The sequence below is a fragment of the Mytilus californianus genome, unplaced genomic scaffold (assembly GCF_021869535.1).
Source record: "Mytilus californianus isolate M0D057914Y unplaced genomic scaffold, xbMytCali1.0.p SCAF_28, whole genome shotgun sequence".
Taxonomy (NCBI): Eukaryota; Metazoa; Mollusca; class Bivalvia; order Mytilida; family Mytilidae; genus Mytilus; species Mytilus californianus.
In genome coordinates, this window is record NW_026262677.1 from 1954338 (window position 1) to 1975729 (window position 21392).

At 32.7% G+C, this 21392-nt stretch overlaps 2 protein-coding genes across 7 annotated transcripts in view; both read left to right on the forward strand.

Moving 5' to 3' along the window:
* Window positions 1–370, forward strand: part of LOC127732793 (putative ankyrin repeat protein RF_0381) — a 101378-nt gene extending 101008 nt beyond the window's left edge. The window contains exon 12 of the mRNA XM_052241970.1: window positions 328–370. Within this exon, the coding sequence (XP_052097930.1) occupies window positions 328–370 (43 nt within the window). The remainder of the gene's footprint in view (window positions 1–327) is intronic.
* A 6088-nt stretch (window positions 371–6458) lies between these two features.
* The window catches only part of LOC127732814 (uncharacterized), a 55693-nt gene continuing 40759 nt past the window's right edge, over window positions 6459–21392 (forward strand). For 2 of the 6 annotated variants that reach the window (XM_052241982.1, XM_052241981.1), the window contains exons 1-5: window positions 6459–6562; window positions 11330–12574; window positions 13316–13346; window positions 15265–15566; window positions 16453–16480. In XM_052241982.1, the coding sequence (XP_052097942.1) occupies window positions 6515–6562; window positions 11330–12574; window positions 13316–13346; window positions 15265–15566; window positions 16453–16480 (1654 nt within the window). In that variant the 5' untranslated portion in view covers window positions 6459–6514. The remainder of the gene's footprint in view (window positions 6563–11329; window positions 12575–13315; window positions 13347–15264; window positions 15567–16452; window positions 16481–21392) is intronic. The other 4 variants (XM_052241983.1, XM_052241985.1, XM_052241986.1 and 1 more) reach the window with 4 other exon arrangements.

Sequence of the window (21392 nt, forward strand, 5' to 3'; positions counted from 1 at the left end):
GCCATGGCGTTGTCAGTTTATTTTCGACTTATGTTTTGTTTCGTACTGTTGTTTGTTTATCTTGTTCTTAATAGCACTATCCACATGGAACAAAGGACAAGCGTTTTTACTTAAAATATAAATTTCGAACATTAATTTTGGTTAAAGGTGAAATTAAACCGTGACTAAAACTTACAGCTTCATTTGAATTTTGATGAAAATTAGGATTTATAATTTGAGTAAAAATGAAGATCTAATTACCTAATTTTTATCTAATTGTTTAGTGCTTATTGAATAAAGGAATGGTCAGTTTAATAAATATTCAAAAAGAATAATGTTTATCTGTAGTAATGATTCAATAAAGAAGGTTTATGCCAAAACAAAAATGTAATAAACAAAAATAATTGATGGTAAAATACATATAATCAGAAATGAAAGGGTTTCTAAATCCAGCAAGTAAAAGATTTTGAAATATACTAGTCAACCAAAGAAACGATACAAGGCAATGTATTTTCCATATATAATGAAATTGGATACACTTGTATACACTTGTATACCAAGGTAAATAATTGCCCAACTGGTCTAATATTTACACACAGAGAGTTATTTTCTTATCAAAACTATTGATTTAAGGCAAATACGTGATTTTATTTTTTTGCAATTTTTTTTATTTCAAAAATCGTATTTTCACCCAAAAATTCAAAAATCGATATAAAAACTTAAAACTTTAAACTAAAACATGGTCTGCTTAAAATTTTGAATTACTTTGCAGATATTTGAATACTTAATTCTCTTCGAAATTAGGTGCCGACTTTTGTCATCATTTTCCGCAAAATAAATTTGACCCCAGTGTTCAATAACACGGTATTTTCTCACTTTCAAATTTGGTCAGATTCTTTTTATCATATGCATTTGCTTTGCAAATGAATGTTTTTCATTGGATAATTCAACAGTTTTTCCTAATTATTATATTTTATGATCAATTGGAGTTCAAACTCGTGTATCGTTCCTTTTGTTGACTAGTATATATAAAAAGTAAAATCACAAAAATACTGAACTCCGAGGAAAATTCAATCGGAAAGTCCCTAATCACATGGCAAAATCAAATGACAAAACACATCAAACGAATGGACAACAACTGTCATATTCCTGACTTGGTACAGGTATTTTCAAATATAGAAAATGGTGGATTGAACCTGGTTTTATAGCGCTAAACCTCTCACTTGTACGACAGTTGCATCAAATTTAATAATATTGATAATGATGCGTGAACAAAACAAACAGACACAATAGGTAAAAATGTCACAAATAAAGGTAAGAAGTCTTATTCGGTAGGTCACATTCAGGAAAAGGGAACGGGATTGCAGTTACGACATAAGGAACATATCTAATATCATCTATATAACAGATATTCCATAACGGTCAACCAACTCGTGATGGCGTCCGTAAAATTAACGAAGTGATGATTTCAGCTTCCCAATGCTTCACTATTGGGAAGCTGAAATCATCTCTTTTGTCGTAAAGTTTTGTTTTCAACCGACCCTCATTGTCAATTTCTAGATATAAATCCTAATCAAGTGGCAAAATCAAATGACAAAACACATCAAACGAAGGGATTACAACTGTCATATTCCTGACTTGGTACAGGCATTTCCTATGAAGAAAATGGTGGATTGAACCTGGTTTTATAGCGCTAAACCTCTCACTTGTACGACAGTTGCATCAAATTTAATAATATTGATAATGATGCGTGAACAAAACAAACAGACACAATAGGTAAAAATGTCACAAATAAAGGTAAGAAGTCTAATTCAGTTGGTCACATTCAGGAAAAGGGAACGGGATTGCAGTTACGACATAAGGAACATATCTAATATCATCTATATAACAGATATTCCATAACGGTCAACCAACTCGTAATGGCGTCCGTAAAATTTACGAAGTGATGATTTCAGCTTCCCAATGCTTCACTATTTGGAAGCTGAAATCATCTCTTTTGTCGTAAAGTTTTGTTTTCAACCGACCCTCATTGTCAATTTCTAGATGTAAATCCTAATCAAGTAGCAAAGTCAAGAGCTCAAACACATCAAACGAAGGGATTACAACTGTCATATTCCTGACTTGGTACAGGCATTTCCTATGTAGAAAATGGTGGATTGAACCTGGTTTTAAAGCGCTAAATATCTCACTTGTACGACAGTTGCATCAAATTTAATAATATTGATAATGATGCGTGAACAAAACAAACAGGCACAATAGGTAAAAATGTCACAAATAAAGGTAAGAAGTCTAATTCGGTAGGTCACATTCAGGAAAAGGGAACGGGATTGCAGTTACGACAGAAGGAACATATCTAATATCATCTATATAACAGATATTCCATAACGGTCAACCAACTCGTGATGGCGTCCGTACAATTTACGAAGTGATGATTTCAGCTTCCCAATGCTTCACTATTGGGAAGCTGAAATCATCTCTTTTGTCGTAAAGTTTTGTTTTCAACCAACCCTCATTGTCAATTTCTAGATATTAATCCTAATCAAGTGGCAAAATCAAATGACAAAACACATCAAACGAAGGGATTACAACTGTCATATTCCTGACTTGGTACAGGCATTTCCTATGTAGAAAATGGTGGATTGAACCTGGTTTTATAGCGCTAAACCTCTCACTTGTACGACAGTTGCATCAAATTTAATAATATTGATAATGATGCGTGAACAAAACAAACAGGCACAATAGGTAAAAATGTCACAAATAAAGGTAAGAAGTCTAATTCGGTAGGTCACATTCAGGAAAAGGGAACGGGATTGCAGTTACGACATAAGGAACATATCTAATATCATCTATATAACAGATATTCCATAACGGTCAACCAACTCGTGATGGCGTCCGTAAAATTTACGAAGTGATGATTTCAGCTTCCCAATGCTTCACTATTGGGAAGCTGAAATCATCTCTTTTGTCGTAAAGTTTTGTTTTCAACCGACCCTCATTGTCAATTTCTAGATATAAATACTAATCAAGTGGCAAAATCAAATGACAAAACACATCAAACGAAGGGATTACAACTGTCATATTCCTGACTTGGTACAGGCATTTCCTATGTAGAAAATGGTGGATTGAACCTGGTTTTATAGCGCTAAACCTCTCACTTGTACGACAGTTGCATCAAATTTAATAATATTGATAATGATGCGTGAACAAAACAAACAGGCACAATAGGTAAAAATGTCACAAATACAGGTAAGAAGTCTAATTCGGTAGGTCACATTCAGGAAAAGGGAACGGGATTGCAGTTACGACATAAGGAACATATCTAATATCATCTATATAACAGATATTCCATAACGGTCAACCAACTCGTGATGGCGTCCGTAAAATTTACGAAGTGATGATTTCAGCTTCCCAATGCTTCACTATTGAGAAGCTGAAATCATCTCTTTTGTCGTAAAGTTTTGTTTTCAACCGACCCTCATTGTCAATTTCTAGATATAAATCCTAATCAAGTGGCAAAGTCAAGAGCTCAAACACATCAAACGAAGGGATTACAACTGTCAAATTCCTGACTTGGTACAGGCATTTCCTATGTAGAAAATGGTGGATTGAACCTGGTTTTATAGCGCTAAACATCTCACTTGTACGACAGTTGCATCAAATTTAATAATATTGATAATGATGCGTGAACAAAACAAACAGACACAATAGGTAAAAATGTCACAAATAAAGGTAAGAAGTCTAATTCGGTAGGTCACATTCAGGAAAAGGGAACGGGATTGCAGTTACGGCATAAGGAACATATCTAATATCATCTATATAACAGATATTCCATAACGGTCAACCAACTCGTGATGGTGTCCGTAAAATTTACGAAGTGATGAGTTAAAAATATGTGTTTGTTCAAATTAAAACAGCATTCTTTGACGATTTTGCGTTGAGTTTCGAAAATCATATTTCTAAATTCAAAAGATTTTTTTTTTCATAAATACTGCAACAGGTTTGCAATATCAATTCACACATTTGTTAGTACGTGCTCTTCATACATGTTTATGTACTCTAAATTATTAAAGCAGATTCTTTATTTTTATTCATCATATACAACATTGGTTTCTTAGAAAACATGTATATTTTCGCATTTAATTATTTTCAAGTTTAAATAAATAGCCTATTATTCTTAAACATAGTGCCATCAGAAATATTTCCTTGTTAGCTCAACTGGCCTAAAAGTCCAAGTGAGCTTTTCTCATCACTTGGCGTCCGTCGTCAGTCGTCTTCTGTCGTCGTCGTTAACTTTTTACACTTTGAACTTTTCTAGAGAACCACAGAATGGAATGAAACCAAACATTCGTTAAAATTCCTTATGAGGTGCTGACCAAGTGTTGTTACTTTGTAGCTGATCCATCATCAAAGATGGCCGCCAAGTGGGGGACTTTGTTTAACATAGGACCCTATGGACAATACATACAAATGTCTTCTATTAGAGAACTTCTGAATGGAATGAAACCAAACATGGCATGAATGTTCCTTATGAGTGCTGACCAAGTGTTGTTACTTTGAAGCCAATCCACCATTCAAGATGGCAGCCAGAGAGGGACTTAGTCTAACATAGGACCCTATGGGTACATTCAAATGTCTTCATTTAGAGAACCACTGAATGTAATGAAATAAAACATGGCATGAATGTTCCTAATGAGGTGCTGACCAAGTGTTAATACTTAAACATGGAGCCTTAGCTCACACCGAACAGCAAGCTATAAAGGACCTCAAAATGACCTGTGTAAAACAAATTCAAACAGGAAAACAATGGTCTAATCTATTTACAAAACGAGAAATATCTATGAACTACAAAACAATTTTCAAATTATGTTTTTGCATGCGAATTTGCATACATATAACTAATTAGAGAAAAGGATACTGTACAATAGTTTTTGGAACAAAAAATTCAATTTCTCTAAATATTCTGTATCTCCTAACTCTGACTGTGATTTTTCAATATTGCATCTACTCAAATGTTACTAGCATAAAAACATTTTGTGTATAATATGAATGAAGATATTTGAATACATTTATTTTTTACAATGATATATGGTCGATTGCAAGTTCTATCAGATTCAACTGAAGAATTTAGTTTATTGTATCAAAATATCTATTAGCTAGTGCGTCCCTTTTTTCATTAATATATCCATATAGCTTCGACTGTCTATTTTAACAAATGTATTTTACATACATAACTAATATTGCATATTTGTATGTTGTTTGGAAACATGAGTAACCTACAACTCAATGGATTGAGAGTGCCGCTATAAAGTATTGCCAGATATCGGAATAAAGCTTTCTTTTGAAATTTACAGGATTCAGTTACTGTTTTACTTTTAGATATATGTTCTTTATGATTTTGAGATCTAGAAATCGGTCTACTGCTTGTGTCTCTTAATTTTAACAAATTGCCTTATATTCCAGTTTAGTTTGAATTTTTAACAAGATATTGGATCATCTTTATAACACCTTGTCCTTAGTTTTCCATTTCGCCTCAATCTCCTAGCTGGTCTCGTGGTAGCATGTTTGCCTCAAGTGCGGGAGGTTGTGGGTTCAAACACCCACTGTGTCAATCCAAATACTCTAAAATTGGCATTTGCTACTTCTCCGCTACGCACGCGGCATTAAGGAGAAAGATCAAATTCCGGTTACGTCGGATTCAGATTAATGTGTCAAGGTAGTGTGAATGTAACATGCGAACTAGCACGTTGAAAATGCGGATAAGCGGGTCGTTCTAGTAAAAAAGGGTTAATATTTATATTCAATTAACAGGTTTACGTCTTTCTTATCCATTTAATTTGCCACTGAACGTTAAACAGCCATCCATCATCATAATCATCCATTTCATTCCAATTGAAATATCACCTAGTGCTATACATGATTATATATATGTATCTGAATGTAGCATTGTACACAGTACCAGGCATACAATATGTCTTTTCATCCCTAGTCCTTAAATACAACGTTCATTATTTCAAAACATGATATTTTAACAATGTTATAACTTTGGTAGAATCTATCTGTCTTTTTTACTTATCACCCCAAGAAAAATATTGGCACCTACCAATACACTATTTAAGTCTTTAACTGCCTGGATAAAGATATCTTTTGGGTTTTTTTTCTCGAATCTTGATAGTAACGTAGGAAGATATAGCTACTATGGTTGTCTTAACTATTACAATTGACCACTCTTCTGTACAATATCATACTTATCATTGTAAAAAACGAGGTCAAACTATTCAAATTATAAGTGTGGGTTTCTTCCTGGAAGAATTTTACAGTTACAGTATAATACATATGTTCATAGATATGTTTAAAATACTTGATATTTATGGATAATTTTCGGATTCTCAATGTGATAATATTGGATGTAGTTATTCGGTTTATCTTATTTGTATCTCTGTCTATGTCGAATGAAATGATGATTTTACCATTTACAGTAATATTAAAACACTGGGTTGATTCGATTCTGACCTACGCTGAAGATACAGAAGACATCATGCCAAAGATTCTTTTTGCAGCAACACACAAGGATAGTTGTGATCAGGTAAATATTGATGATCTTCATATTGCTCAACTAACATATTATATGAACAGATGTTTTTTCATGATAGTAACATTAATATCTTCCAAAAGCTCCGAATGTAAACATTTGTACAACTTAGTAGTTATTCCTTTAGAAAAAATCCTTATGAATGATTGTAAATTAATTGTTTAAATATCATAAAAATTTTAAGTTATTTTTTAACAGAATGTTTATAAGATTAACAATAGTACAAATTGTGTGTGCTTTCATTTGTTTTGTTAAAATGGCGATTACGTTCGGTATTATAATTGGTATTGATTATACACTGCCCAAATTCGACTTTGTGGCGTTTTATTCATTGTATTTGCAAGAATATTATACACTGTAGTTCTGTGCTTCCTCCTTTCTACGGTATTCATCTTTTAAATCAAGCTAATAATTTTGGTGATTGTCGTTCAAATGTTTCTCCCTTCCGTAATAAACTTATTGATACGGGTTATAAGTGAATAGTTGTTGTTAATCACTGCCTCTGGTATCCTTCGGGTAGATATAAATTTTCGTTTTCATATTTGGCATTGGAAAATGCCATTACTTCTTGAATTGAAATGCGTTGACTGCTGTATATTCCGATGAACTTTTTTTTAGAAAAAGGACGAGACGTTCTTTGACATACCCCTGGTTCATCAACTTTCTACTCAGACAATGGTGACGTTTTACAAAGTCTGAGTAGCAGCTGCAAGCTCTTGAATAACGAATAAGTTGGGAAATAGATATCCCATATGCAGGTGAAGTTGGTATATTGCTACTAAGGTGGGGGAAATTGATAATTTCAAAAATAAAATCGTCTCGGTTGTCATAGATTCTGGTACTGAGATGACTGCGTATGTCAAATTCGAGGTATAAGTCTAAAAATGAGGCGGAGGAAGCCTTGTCTGTTATTTCTTTAATTTCTAGTTCTCGGGGATATTTCAATGGAATCCAATGAGAAACGTTTGGATTGTTAATGGAAACAACATCATCAATATATCTGAATGTGAAATTAACAATTTGGTATAAGGTCTCAAAAGGTGACGTCACAATCAAGGAAAAGAGGACAGGATTGTGGCTTTAATTTAAACGTATCATTAGCGATACAGACCTTCTACCAGGGTCAAATTATTCATAAGGCTTTAAAAAACGTAATAATGGGTATATTCAACTAAACCAAAGCTGGATTCTAAAGTTAATTTTAACAATAAAAACAATTAAGTAGTTATATATGCTCCCTCAAAGCTAATAAATGCACTCAAACTCCGTTATTGCAGTCGTTCTAATATTCAAACAAATGTTTTATATTATATATTTCATAAAATTGTTCGAGTGTTCTTTCAATTTACGCTGTATTTTGAGGGATTTATGGTTTAATATTTCAGTATTCCAACGAGTTCACATTGTGCACCCCTGCATGCAGACTTATTCTTGTATATAAATGAAGCAAAATTCATACAAAATGCAAAAAATGCTCTCAATAAATCATCAACTTTCTTACAATCTTCAATCGATGATCTTCTTAGCCTCGACATCTATTCGTGATTGTGGTCTAGGAAAGTCATATCCGTCTGTTATATTATAAACTTTCAAAAGGTCATGCGTTTATGTCCTTACACAAAATACGTTGGATGTGTATTGATTGATTATCTTGAAAACTATGATTTATTTATAAGTAGTATTTACTTTGAACTAGCTTTTATCAATTGAGATTACTTTTATATGGGTACTTTGTGTCTTCTGTTTTTATTTAGTTGGTTGTATTTGTGCTTCTAAACGATTAACTGTTTGTTCTTAAGTGTGCACTCATGTTAAGGCGGGGTTTCCAAGCTCACACAAATGATTAACCCCCAACAAATCTTGTATATGCCTGTCTGAAGTCGAGATCCTGAAATTCTATTGTTGTCGTTGGTTCATATCTTTTATTGAAACTTTTTGTAATATGTAATATTTAATTTAGGCTGTTATTTTTTTATTTTTTTTTTTTTTTGTGATTGAATTGTTTCACATTTTTCATGTTGGGGCCTTTTATATGTGACAATACGGTATGGGGTTTTCTATTTGTTGAAGGCCGTACAGTTTACCAACCATTGCTTTTATCTTCGTCCTTTGAACTATGCTGGAAAATTGTCTCATTGGCAATCATAATACATATTCTTATTTTTATATTGTCTAGAATTAACAGGTTTTTATAAAAATCTCTGGACGAAACCGTTGTGATATACTTAATCTTCTTTTTTATAATTAATATTGACCTAGGGTTCTTAAATTCTACATTGAGTTATGACAATTGTATCCTAGTCGAGCAAATATCATATTAGAATTGATATCTCTTCTTTGACATACGCGGTCATCTCAGTACCAGAATCTATGACAAACGAGACGATTTTAATTTTGAAATTATCAATTTCCCCTACCTTAGTAGCAATATATCAACTTCACCTGCATATATGATATATATTTCCCAACCTTTTCGGTATTCAAGAGCTTGCAGCTGCTACTCATACTTTGTAAAACGTCACTTGAGTCTAAGTAGAAAGTTGATGAACCAGGGGTATGTCAAAGAACGTCTCGTCCTTTTTCTAAAAAAGTTATTCGGAAGGAAGACCTTGTTGATAAATATTCCGTATCAACTTCACAAATAATACACGATGGTCTTGAAGAATAGATTCTGGGTACTTACGTTGTTTATCATCTTAATAACGTGTTATAGTATACTTTTTTTTCCTTTATGAATATTATTTTTACTGTTTAGTTTGAGTTTTTTTGTTTTTTGTTTTTTGTTTAGGTTATATCCATTTGACGTGACTTTTGCACTTATACATCCCGTCATTGTGGTATTGTGTTATGGTTAATTTTTGTATTCTCGTCTTTTGTTTTTGCTAATGTGCTTTGTCTATATTCCCTTTTGTGTTTCTTTGATACATATGACGTGGCTCTGTACTTATACATCCCGTCATTGTGTTATTGTGCTATGGTAAATTTTTGTATTCTTGTCGTTCATTTTGCTAATATGCTTTGTCTATATGCCTTTTTGTGTTTCTTTGTTACATATTTGTTTGTTTTTATAGTGGTTAAGATTATAACACAATGTTGACTGCTATACCCTAATTTTTGACATTTTTACCTATTATGTCTGTTTCTTTTGTTCACACATCGTTGTCAATATAATGGAATTTAATACGAATGTTATTCAAGTGAGAGGTTTAGCTAGCTATAAAACCAGGTTAAATCCTCTATTTTCTACACAAGAAAATGCCTGTACCAAGTCAGGAATATGACAGTTGTTATCCATTCGTTTGATGTGTTTAAGCTTTTGATTTTGCCATTTGATTACGGACTTTCCGTTTTGAATTTTCCTCGGAGTTCGGTATTTTTGTTTTTTTACTTTTTTCTTTAAAGAACTATTTTCTAGTTGATTTGATTAAAGCAAATGCTGTTTTTTTTCATGCTGATAAATATCAGAGATGAGACATTTCCTATATAGAAAGTGTTATTCGAACTTAACTTGAAATGTTTCAACTAATTCTGATTTTAAAAAAAACATGCAGTGGTATACTTAAAAAGGCAAATTCCACATTTGTGCCAGCCATACACAGTTTAAATAAAAGCAAAATATCTTTTAATAATTGTCAAACATACGTATTCGGGAAAAATCCTACATGCTTAGCATTGACAGTTCTGTCAAACCAACTGCATATTATCCCTCTTAATGTTAAGGCTAAATACTATCGATTTAAATAGTCTCGAGGATATTATGTGAACGTTAGTCCTTATCTTTGATATGAAAATAAGACTTTATAAATTCAGTGCTTCCAACGCGCTTTACCGGGATAACATTAACTAGGAACGCTTGAAAACAAATGTTTTTTTCTTCTTTTGTTTAATATGATGTATGTTATGAGAATGGGATCTATACGTATCGTAGATACTTAACTTTCTTATTTGCAGTACTGTAAGGAGTCTTTCATTTCATAAATTCTTTAACGGGTGGGATTGTGCTTGATTTTCATATGATGAAAACATAATTTTTCAATCAGTTTAATTGAAGTCTGGAGCTGGCATGTCAGTAACTGCTAGTAGTCCTTTGGTAATTTGTGTATCATTGTCATTTTGGTTAGTTTCTTTTTGTTACCTATTCTTACATCGGACTCGGGCTTCTTTTAAACTGAGTTTAAACAGGATTTTCTCGCTGTGTTGAAGACCCATTGGTGGCCTTCGGCTGTTTTCTGCTCTTTGGTCGGGTTGTTGTCTCTTTGATTTGGTTTTTCTCAATCGATATATGACTTTTGAACAGCGGTATACTACTGTTGCCTTTATTTGACATATTCCCCATTTCCATTCTCAATTTTATTTGATGTCAAGATATGCAAAACATCATAACACATGCCATGTTTAAATTCTTACACTGTTCGATACAAAGAAGTTTTATTCGAATATTCTCATCAAAGGAATGTTAATAACAAACAGGGTAGGGATAGTCGATTGGTGTTTGATATATTCTGATAATAAAAATCCTACGAGAAATAATATTATAAATTAAAAAAAGGCATAGGTCATGATTTTATTTTGATTTAATAAGATGAAGTTAACATGGGTGACAATCGTCAAGTGTCGCTTATTACTGGATCACACTTCTAGTTTGTGGAAAGAATATTGTTTGCTCTATTGCTATTTTGACTGTTCATGTTTTCTAAAATTATTTTGACAAGAATACATAGTTTTCTTTATTAATTTACTTTTAGTTCTATATCCTTTCAGTCAAAGCTTTTGGCGCTGAAAACCAAATTTATCGAAACTGTTCAGCAGATGTTCTCTACATACGAGAAAAAAAGCCACATGGTTCTCGAGACCGTGTATTTTATTGATGCGCGAGATCCCAAAGACCATGAAATAAAGGAAATGACTGATAAGGTTGTTTGTTTTGCAATGCAACAGTCTACATGGGGTAAATGGCGACCAATGCTATGGGTACCACTGGAAATACAAATTTCGAACATGAGATTGAAGAGCATTAATTTGATTAACAAAGGACAGCTTGAACAAGTGAACAAGCTGAATGGTGATCTAGCCTTAGACGAGGACCAGTTGGTATATTTCTTATTAGCTCATCATTCGCTAGGTAAACTGATATACTACGATCTACCGGGTTTAAACCAGTTTATAGTCATTCATCCGCCTGCATTAGTTAACATTCTTAGAGCGTTTATCACCGATGACATGTTTTGGTCAGAAGAAACAAATCTCCAAAAAATTTTGCAAACATTGAGAAAATCTGGAAAAATCTACAAAAAGGATCTTCTACTTCTATGGGAACAACATGAATGTCAACAATACATTAAAGATAATAAGACAAAAGACTTTCTTATATGCTTATTTGCTCACTTGGATATTCTTGTAGTCCCAAAAGGAATAAATCGAAGTCCTCCCGCTGCAGACTTTTATCTTGTTCCATGTATGGTAAATGCAGATTGTCCGGTTGACTTTATAGACTTTCATGAATTAAGTAATAAAACAATATGCTTAATATATTCGTTATCCATGCAATCCATTCCTACTTCTCTTGCTTACAAAATCATTGGAGGAGCAGCAGGTATTTGGCCTTTTAAGGAGGATGAAGACGGAAAACCATGTCTTTATCAAAAGGCTGCAATCTTGCATGCAGGTGACGACATGGAACTACGTGTGCATTTAGAAGACAAACGTATTATGGTTTATCTATCAAATAAGGAAACTATAGATTACATTTCACCTGATATTGCAGCAAGCATACAGGAATGTCTGACACAAACTCTTGAGTCGTCTCTACTGTTTTACTATAACAGCTTTGGAAAGAAAAAAACGCAAACTGATGTGAAGAAGTTGTTTGAGTTAAGTGGTGGTTTGCTTTGCAATAACAGTGTTTGCCACTTAGCTTTATCCGAGGCAAAATATTCGGTTTCTTGGAAATGCAGCCATAGATTGGAACATGATAGAAAGTACTTATTAAAATGGTATTTTGATAAAGTAAGTTCTTATTTGTGATTCAACTGATACTTCGTTGTCCAGGCATGCGGCATAGAATAAATAATGGTCTGCAATTAATTACTGTAAAAAGAAATTATTGACGTATATGTATATATATATGATTTGATCATTACTTTGATGTTTACTTATACATGAAAACTTGTTTTTATCAACTATATGTAAATTTGTTTTACATTCTCAGAAATATAATTAGTTATATATGAAAAAGGAGATGTGAATGATTGTCACTGAAACAATTATCCAACAGAGTTTAAATGAAGTGGATGAAAGCAGCTATAGGCAATAATATGGCCCTCAACAATGAGAAAAACCCATACCATATACATGATTTAGTCGGCTATGAAAGGCCTCGTTATTAAAAATGTCAACAAGGAAAAAAGAAAACTGACGGCCTAATTTATAATAAAATAATTTACAAAAAACAAATATAACAGACATGAACCAACGACAATCACTGAATTACCGGTTCCTGACTTTGGAGAGGCGCATAAAGAATGTGGTAGGGTTAAACCTGTTTATAAAAACCCAACCCTCCCCTAACCTGCAACAAAGGCTTTAAAACCGCAACATAAGAACAAACTGTAAACATCAGTTGCAATTGTCTTAACTCGAAAGATCAGTACGAGGCACAATGTATACATTTAACTTTACTATACAGTATCTTTATGATGCTAATATTGCGTAAACATATCAATCTATAATAAATCTACTTATTTTTAGGAACAGAAAACGTGTACAACTGACTGTCGAGGTAAGATAATAATAGACAGAAAATGTACCACATTGATTCGATTTTGACATATGATGCGGGGTGTTTTTCCCTCTACATTTATTATGTGTACCATCTGCCCAATGACTTCAAAATGTTCACGCGTAATTAAATGCATAGTAACATTTCGTATATATGCCATTACATTTATGTCTTCGGTAAATTAGCTTTGTTAAAATGCATATTAGAAACTTTTATTAATATTGATAGTAAGGCATCTAACAAAAGAACAGCCAAATTTTATTTTAATTTTAAGTTTTAACTTTGCTTGAGGGAGTTTCAATTTATTTTCTTAGAAATGTTTGACACAATATAATACATTAAGCTTAGAATTTAAGAACAGTATGTGATAAATAATTTATCAAAGCACTGAATACTGATACCTTCGGTAACATACATTCCAATAGCATTGGGATATCGATTTGAAAGTATCTCGTGTATAGTTGTTGTATTTCATATCTTGTTTTAGAGAATAAGGTGTTCATGGCACATATATTTATTGTTTCTGATAACATTTCTCATTTTGACAAACTGTAAGGACTGTATGTTACCCTTTAGATTTTTTTTGGTCATAATTTCATGCATTCTTTACTTTTATAGTTTTGGTTTTTGAGCGTTACTTATGAAGGTAAATCTTTAAAAAATAAATGTTTGGAGCGCATTGTTTTTTTAAATGTTATTTCTTATAATCTTGAATCTTTTCATGATGTGTCTTTATTTAAACGCAGTACATGCATGCCTCGTGGTCTAAGATTTGAAGATACCGCAATTATATTGAAATTAACTGTAACAATTTCACTGCACCAAACGCGAAATTCGGCAATCAATTTCTCTTTAGTAATGCTAGAGGCCGAAATATTTGAAAGTCCAAAATATAATAAAAAGACTGAAGAGCTCATTGAACCAAAAATAATCAATAGTAAAGCAAAGTCCGGATATGGAACCAGAGTCATGCTTGAATGAGATGTAATTCTTAATTAAATTTGGTTTCACAATTTATTCTTTAACAGCAAATTAAAAAATATAACATTATTCGTATGTTCATAACTGTACTGAAGTACTGCATTTGTCTACTGAGCTGGTAGGACCATATATATTTCTCTCTCTCTCTCAATATATGTGTGTTTGTCTAATTTGTTAGTTCAATGATTGTATGTTGTTCGCCATTGTAAGTCTGGATTCTCATGACAGGTGATACGTGCATGAAGCAGGAGATAACGACCCTATCACACAATCTGTCTCTTTCGGTTTTGAGTTTCTGTAATTCCATCAGGATAAATATTGCATACTAGAATTCAACATTGATCTTTTATATGTTTCCCTTCATATATAACCTACATTCTAGATTTTAGGGCTAAATTGCGTTCATCTTATCTGTCAGATCATCCGTTCGCACGTTCGCCCGACCAATGTCAATGTAAATTAGATGTGTCAATGTTTATAAAATTGCACACCAAATATCATGATTCACCATTAGTGGTTGGCATTAATTTGACCTTATCACAATCGTAAACAGAATGTTGACTTCGCCGACGCCGGAAACAACATTCCTACGTCTCGCATTTTGACTCGTTAAAGCGAAATTATAACTATAAAACTCTAATGTATAATGGTGAAGTTTTTACCAGACATTGGACAAGAAGTACTAACAGACTCTTCTCTACGTGTTACTAGACATGTGTGCTACCTAGAGGACCAATATGTTTATGTGCCGGCGCATAATATGAAATCAAATATGTGTTAAACACATTACGAAAGCTCTCCTATAATAAGGACATATATTGTAACAATATAATTAAGTCGGAATCCCAACAAACATGAAATCTCGAAAAGCATAAATTAAGCGAAATTAGACAAATGCGCATATGTAAACTAGTTTATAGCTGAGAATATTTTAAAGGTCCAGATGAGACGATGTTACACAAAGTACCAAATGATAAGCATCTAATGAGATTGACAAGTGAGATTGATATACATATGTTTGAGAAGGTATTGCGCCAGCTGGATTATACTGAAAACATAATAAAAGAGTGGAGGAGAATTGAATACCAATTTAGCAGTACTCACAATTTACTTAGTATCATGTTTATGGCACTTCATTATTGGAGAGAGAAAAAAACCTCCGATCTTGAAAATCCTTCTTTGTTTGATATAAACAAGGCTTTATCAACAACTAACGTTAACAAACATTCAATATGTCAGGTATGTTTTAAGCCAACTTTTATTATAATTATACAAACACGTAATGTTTATACACGTCTACTAGAAAAATAAAAGCACATCTTCTGTCCTGATGAAAACAATGGTGTACACACTGAAAAGTCTCATCTGTTTTAATGATCATAATTGATGTTATGTTAAAAGTATTAAAGATATAGGTTTTACTACAAGTATCACATAAACTAAACACTATTAATGAACCATCACAAAGAGGTCAAGATTAGGTAAAGCCGACAGACATGTTCACCTTACTAGCATTCCATTTGCCAAATGTAGTTGACCTTTTGCTTAAAGTATCTACGAAATCGACTTATAATTGCTTGCATCCACTTTATTTGAGCTTTGGTGCATAGTTGTCTCATTGCCAATCATACCTCATCTCCTTATTTTTGTATGAACCAGTAAACGTAACGTTTGCCAATGAACCATTAAAATCCCAGCCAGACATGTACACTTACAATCACACCAAATAGAGTCGACATATTATTATTTACAGAAACTAATCATTGAAGTCTGAAGCATCGATATCTTAAATCATCTGAAATATAAAGCTATATACAAATGATTTACATTGCCGGCGCTACCGCCGGCTTGTAGTACTTAACTTACGCATCATTCTGCAACTTTTATCGCAGGCGAGACAATAACTATATGAATATATACCCTTTGTCAGTTTCACTTAACTGAAAAGACTGATATATTACAAATAATTGTAATCAGACAAACACGATTTCATGTAAAAAGTAATTATTAATTTTTCAAAAGAACAAATAGTGACAGATTTATATTACGCAAATCATGTATCGTGTAAAAATTTGCTTACAAATGTTTCTTCCCTTTTTACCGTTTTCTAATTATTTATTTTCAGATTTTCAGAGAAGACACAACATTACATGGTAAATATGATTACATTTTATATAAGCTTTATTTTTCGTTTTGTCATTGTCTATAACGAAGTTCAAGTGAAATGTGATTCTATCCTTTGTTAGGTATCTCTTTTGACAAATTAAGCTTATTGGTCAGCACTTTTCTGTTGACTGAACATATTACTGATACGTTCATTTTATTTAAATTTACACTTTATATAGTGATTCAGATTATAACACAATGATGACTGCTGTACCCCTATTTTTGACATTTTTACCTATTATATGTCTGTTTGTTTTGTTCACACATCGCTGTCAATATTATGGAATTTTATGCAACTGTCAAACAAGTGAAAGGTTTAGCTAGCTATAAAAAAAGGTAAGATTCACCATTTTCTTCATAAGGTAATGCTTGTACCATGTCAGGAATATGACAATTGTTTTCCATTCGTTTGATGTGTTTGAGCTTTTGATTGTCATGATTGTGCCATTTTTTAAGGTATTAGAATTTTCATTGGAGTTCGGTATTTTTGTTCTTTGACTTTATTTCATTCATCGTTGATTTTTAGGTTTATAAAAAAAAACACCTCCTTCCGCAGCACTTTCAGAATACTTGCATGAGATGGTCATCGATTTCGTTTTCAATTTCCTTTCCAATTGTTGTGATTTGAACTCCATTGATGAATCGTAGGTATTAAAAACGCTTGTAATAAGAAATCCATAAAACTCAACTGTTCTTTTGACAACTTTACATATCGTTAACTAGATCGTGCATACCAGATGTATCATCAATAATTGCTCCTTATATTTTCCATTGAATAATCTTAGTCTTCGCAATCTCACTACTCTAATCGATTAGTAGAAAGAAAACGTTTTCAAATATAAAGGTAATAAGATACATTCAAGAAATACATAAAAAAAAAACATACTAGTTTCATTGTGAGTCTTTTGTAGACGAAACGCGCATGTATCTGTTTTATCTGTGTTTTTCAAAGTTTTAGCATTAGTCAACAAACATAAAACCCCAGTCAGTAATCATATGAAAGACTTGAATTTAACCACCTAACATGCAGCTTTACCAGCTTGTGCTTTACATCACCTATCAAGGAACAAAAATACTTGTGTAATATTTTTTAAAAAAGTCATGGATAAGGTTTAATTTTTTCAGAAAATATGTGTACCAAGTCAGGAATATGACAGCTGTTTTCCACATGTTTCATTGGTTGATAACGTTTAAGTTTGTCAGTTTTTATGAATTTACCTTGGATTTCGGATTTTTTGTTGTACTTTATGTTTAAACGCAACGGATATATTCCTAATGTCGTCCCCTTTTCCCGAATGTAACCTACCCAATTAGACTTATTACCGTGTTTGTACTAACATGAGTAACACGACGGGTGTCAAATGTGGATCAGAACCTGCTTACACTTCTGGAGCACCTGAGATCACTACCAGTTTTTGGTGGGGTTCGTGTTGCTTAGTCTTTAGTTTTCTATGTTATGGTTTGTACTATTCTCTGTCTGTTTGTCTTTTTATCTTTTTTAGCCTCGGCTCGACTTATGAGTTTTAATGTCCCTCTGGTATCTTTTGCCTCTCTTTTAAAATCAAAAATACAAAAAAAAACTGCCTTTGATTAAAATACAAAACGCATATTTAGTTTTTTTACAGAATTGAACCTTGGATTATGGGCGGATTGTACCCTCGGAAAATGATAGTCCACCAGCAATGACGCTTTATCAATTTTCACTCTTTCTTTTTATCTTAATTTTTGAATGCATGATGAAATGGGGAAATTTTAACATTGATAGATTATGTTGCCTCTCATTCATAGATCGTTTACTAAACAAACATGTGCCACATATGGAGCAGGATCTGCCTACCTTCTTTTTTGTTTTTATCCATGGCAACATTCTGCATTATTTACCACAAAATATTGCAAAAAGGGGGATGAAAATGGCACATTTTCATCAAAATTTGGTTCTAACTAGAATTTCAATGCCTTTAAAAAGTTACATCACAAAAATACTGAACTCCGAGGAAAACTCAAAACGGAAAGTCCCTAATCAAATGGCAATATCAAAAGCACAAACACATCAAACGAATGGACAACAACTGTCATATTCCTGACTTGTTTAGTGATACCTTTTCGGAAACTGTTGACATTACTTTACCAAATGATCAAATAAAAAATTGGCGTCTTTTCGTAAAATTAATCACAAAGTTCGTGCGACAAAACGTTGGAAAAAAAAGAATAATAATTGCCGGACCAATGTTTGGTATGGATATCAAAATACGGACTGTCATACAGAAAACAGCCCGTATTACATACATAACATTATCTTGATGTTCCTATAAACCCACTACGAAGACTAGTTTAATCTTCAGCTATCCAAAAATGAATTTTATTGCGCACTAGCTCTCATATTTGAAAAATCCACAGTGGCCAAAATGCTAACCTACACACCTAACTGTGGTGTGCTACCTCAATATGAAATTTTTCCCCCTGCCTCACATTTTAATAAATTGTCTGCGTTCTACTAACTGTAACGATTAAAGTGGTACCTTAGTTTTTGAAATTCTTTCAGTAATAAAGATTTTATGAAGGTTAGCAGTTGATTTTGAAACGCGACAAAAGCTAATAAAAAAAAAATGCTTGATCAAAGTGTAAAACCTCAAGTCTGTCTCATTTTTGGGATAAATTTCAAAACCTTTCCCTGTTTTCTGTTTGAAATCATAAAATTACCTTAAAAGAGGAAAAAGTGTACAATTTTTAGGTATTTGAAAGCACTTATAGGTCAGTTTTGCTGTAAAAAGCATACAAAACCCTGGTTTCGAAACTCTCAATTAGGGTATAAATTTCTAACAGCACTGGCATATCTAAATTTAATTCATGCCAAATTATAAATATAAAATCCTGCTAAAAATGTTTATTTGACTTATTCGCATGCAAAAATATAAAGCGATACATTCTGAGGCTATCATATAAAGCGCAATCTTTGGTTACAAGGGCGAAGCTAATAGAGTACAAATTTAAGACCAAAACATGTCTTAGTGTCAAAATGTGTATATTTGGTTGCTTGGGACAGTAAACAATAAGATTAAAATGTTTTGCCATCCTAGCAGATTTTTTCCCTTCAGAACTAAAATAAGAACCTAACAGAAACAAAAGATTTGTGGTAAAATTTATCTTAAAAAGTGTATTTCTGTGCTTTCTGGTGTGCCATAAGGTAGCACTCCACTGTTAGAAAATAAAATTAAAATTGAACCACAAAATGTTTAATAATCTTCTACTCCTGGCTTTCTAATACATTAAGCCAACTGTTTGTGTCATATATGTGCATATGTATGTAATCAGTATCTTTCATAGATTTGATTTTCAAAAGTTAAATATATAATTCCTTTTTTGTGAATCCATGGCCACATTTTGCATTTATTTTCCATAAAATATTGCAAAAAGGGAGATGAAAATGTCACATTTTCTCCCAACATTTGGTTCAAATTAGAATTTCAATGCCTTTAAGTGATAACTTTTCTGAAACTGTTGATATTACTTTACCCAATGATCAAATAAAAAATGGGTGTTATTCGCCTCATGTTTTTGTACAATTTATTGCACACTAGCTCTCATATTTGAAAAATCCACAGGGGCCAAAATGCGAAACTACACACCTAACTGTGGTGTGATGCCTGACGTGGGACAGGTACATGCATACATAAGGTGGATGGGTTAACCATGTTAGCGGGATCCCAACCCTCCACCTAACCTGGGACAGTGATGTAAAAGAACAACATAAGAACGAACTGTAAAAATCAGTTGAAAAATCTGTTTAATATCTTGACTTACATTTAGAAAGTGACAATGCGGTTCAGTACATTTGTTTTATATTCGTTTGATGTGTTTCGATTTAGCCACTTTATAAGGAACTTAAATTTTGAATTTTCCTTGGAGTTCGGTATGTTTGTTATTTTACTATTTGGGAATATAACTTTACGACAAAAGGGATGATTTCAGTTTCCAGATGTGAAGTTTCTATTTCTATCATTGTGTCTATGTAGCAATCATTCCAGAAGTGCCTGCATATGGAGTATATATATCCCCGATGATACAATATTCCAGAGCTTGCGTTTCCAATCATGATTTATTTGATGGAAGCTTCTAGACCAGGAGTTACAAGTCGTGAAGTTGAAATCATCCTTACGATTTTTTCACGGACGCCATAACGAGTTGATTGACCAGTAAGGCAGATTCAAAATGGAAAGTCCTTTATCAAAAGGCAAAATCCAAAACTGAATCACGTCAAACAAATGAAAAACAACTGTCATATTCCTGACTTGATACAGGCCTTTCCTCATATAAACAAATTGTCGATTAAACCTCTCCCTTGTATGATAGTCAAATAGAATTCCATTATAATGACAGCAATGTGTGAGCAAAACAAACAGACAGAAAGGGTAAAAGTGTCAAAAATTGGAGTAAAGCAGTCAAAATTATGTTATAATCTTAATCACTATAAGAACAAAGAAATATGTATACAAAGAAAAACACAATGACACAAAGTTCCTCTATAGACAAAGCATATGAATACTGAACCACGCTAAAGAATAGAGTAAACAGTAAAGGTTAAAAAAACACAAGGACAAATTAAAAGAACATAATAAACAACGTCAATAGATATAAAAAAATGTGGTATGAGTCCCAATGAGGCAACTCTCCATCCAAGTCACAATTTGTAAAGGTAAACCAATAAAGCCTCAATACCTAGAATCTTTCCTTCAAGCGCATCATGTATTCCATCTATAAAAGCATGCATTGCGATTGTTGGGTTCTCTTAAAAGTGTTTCTCAGTTAATGATTGATTGCTGGTTGCTTTCATCCATTGAAAAATATTTCAAAGACAAAATGATCCGTTTAGTATATGGTGGTATCAGGGACACCTGTACT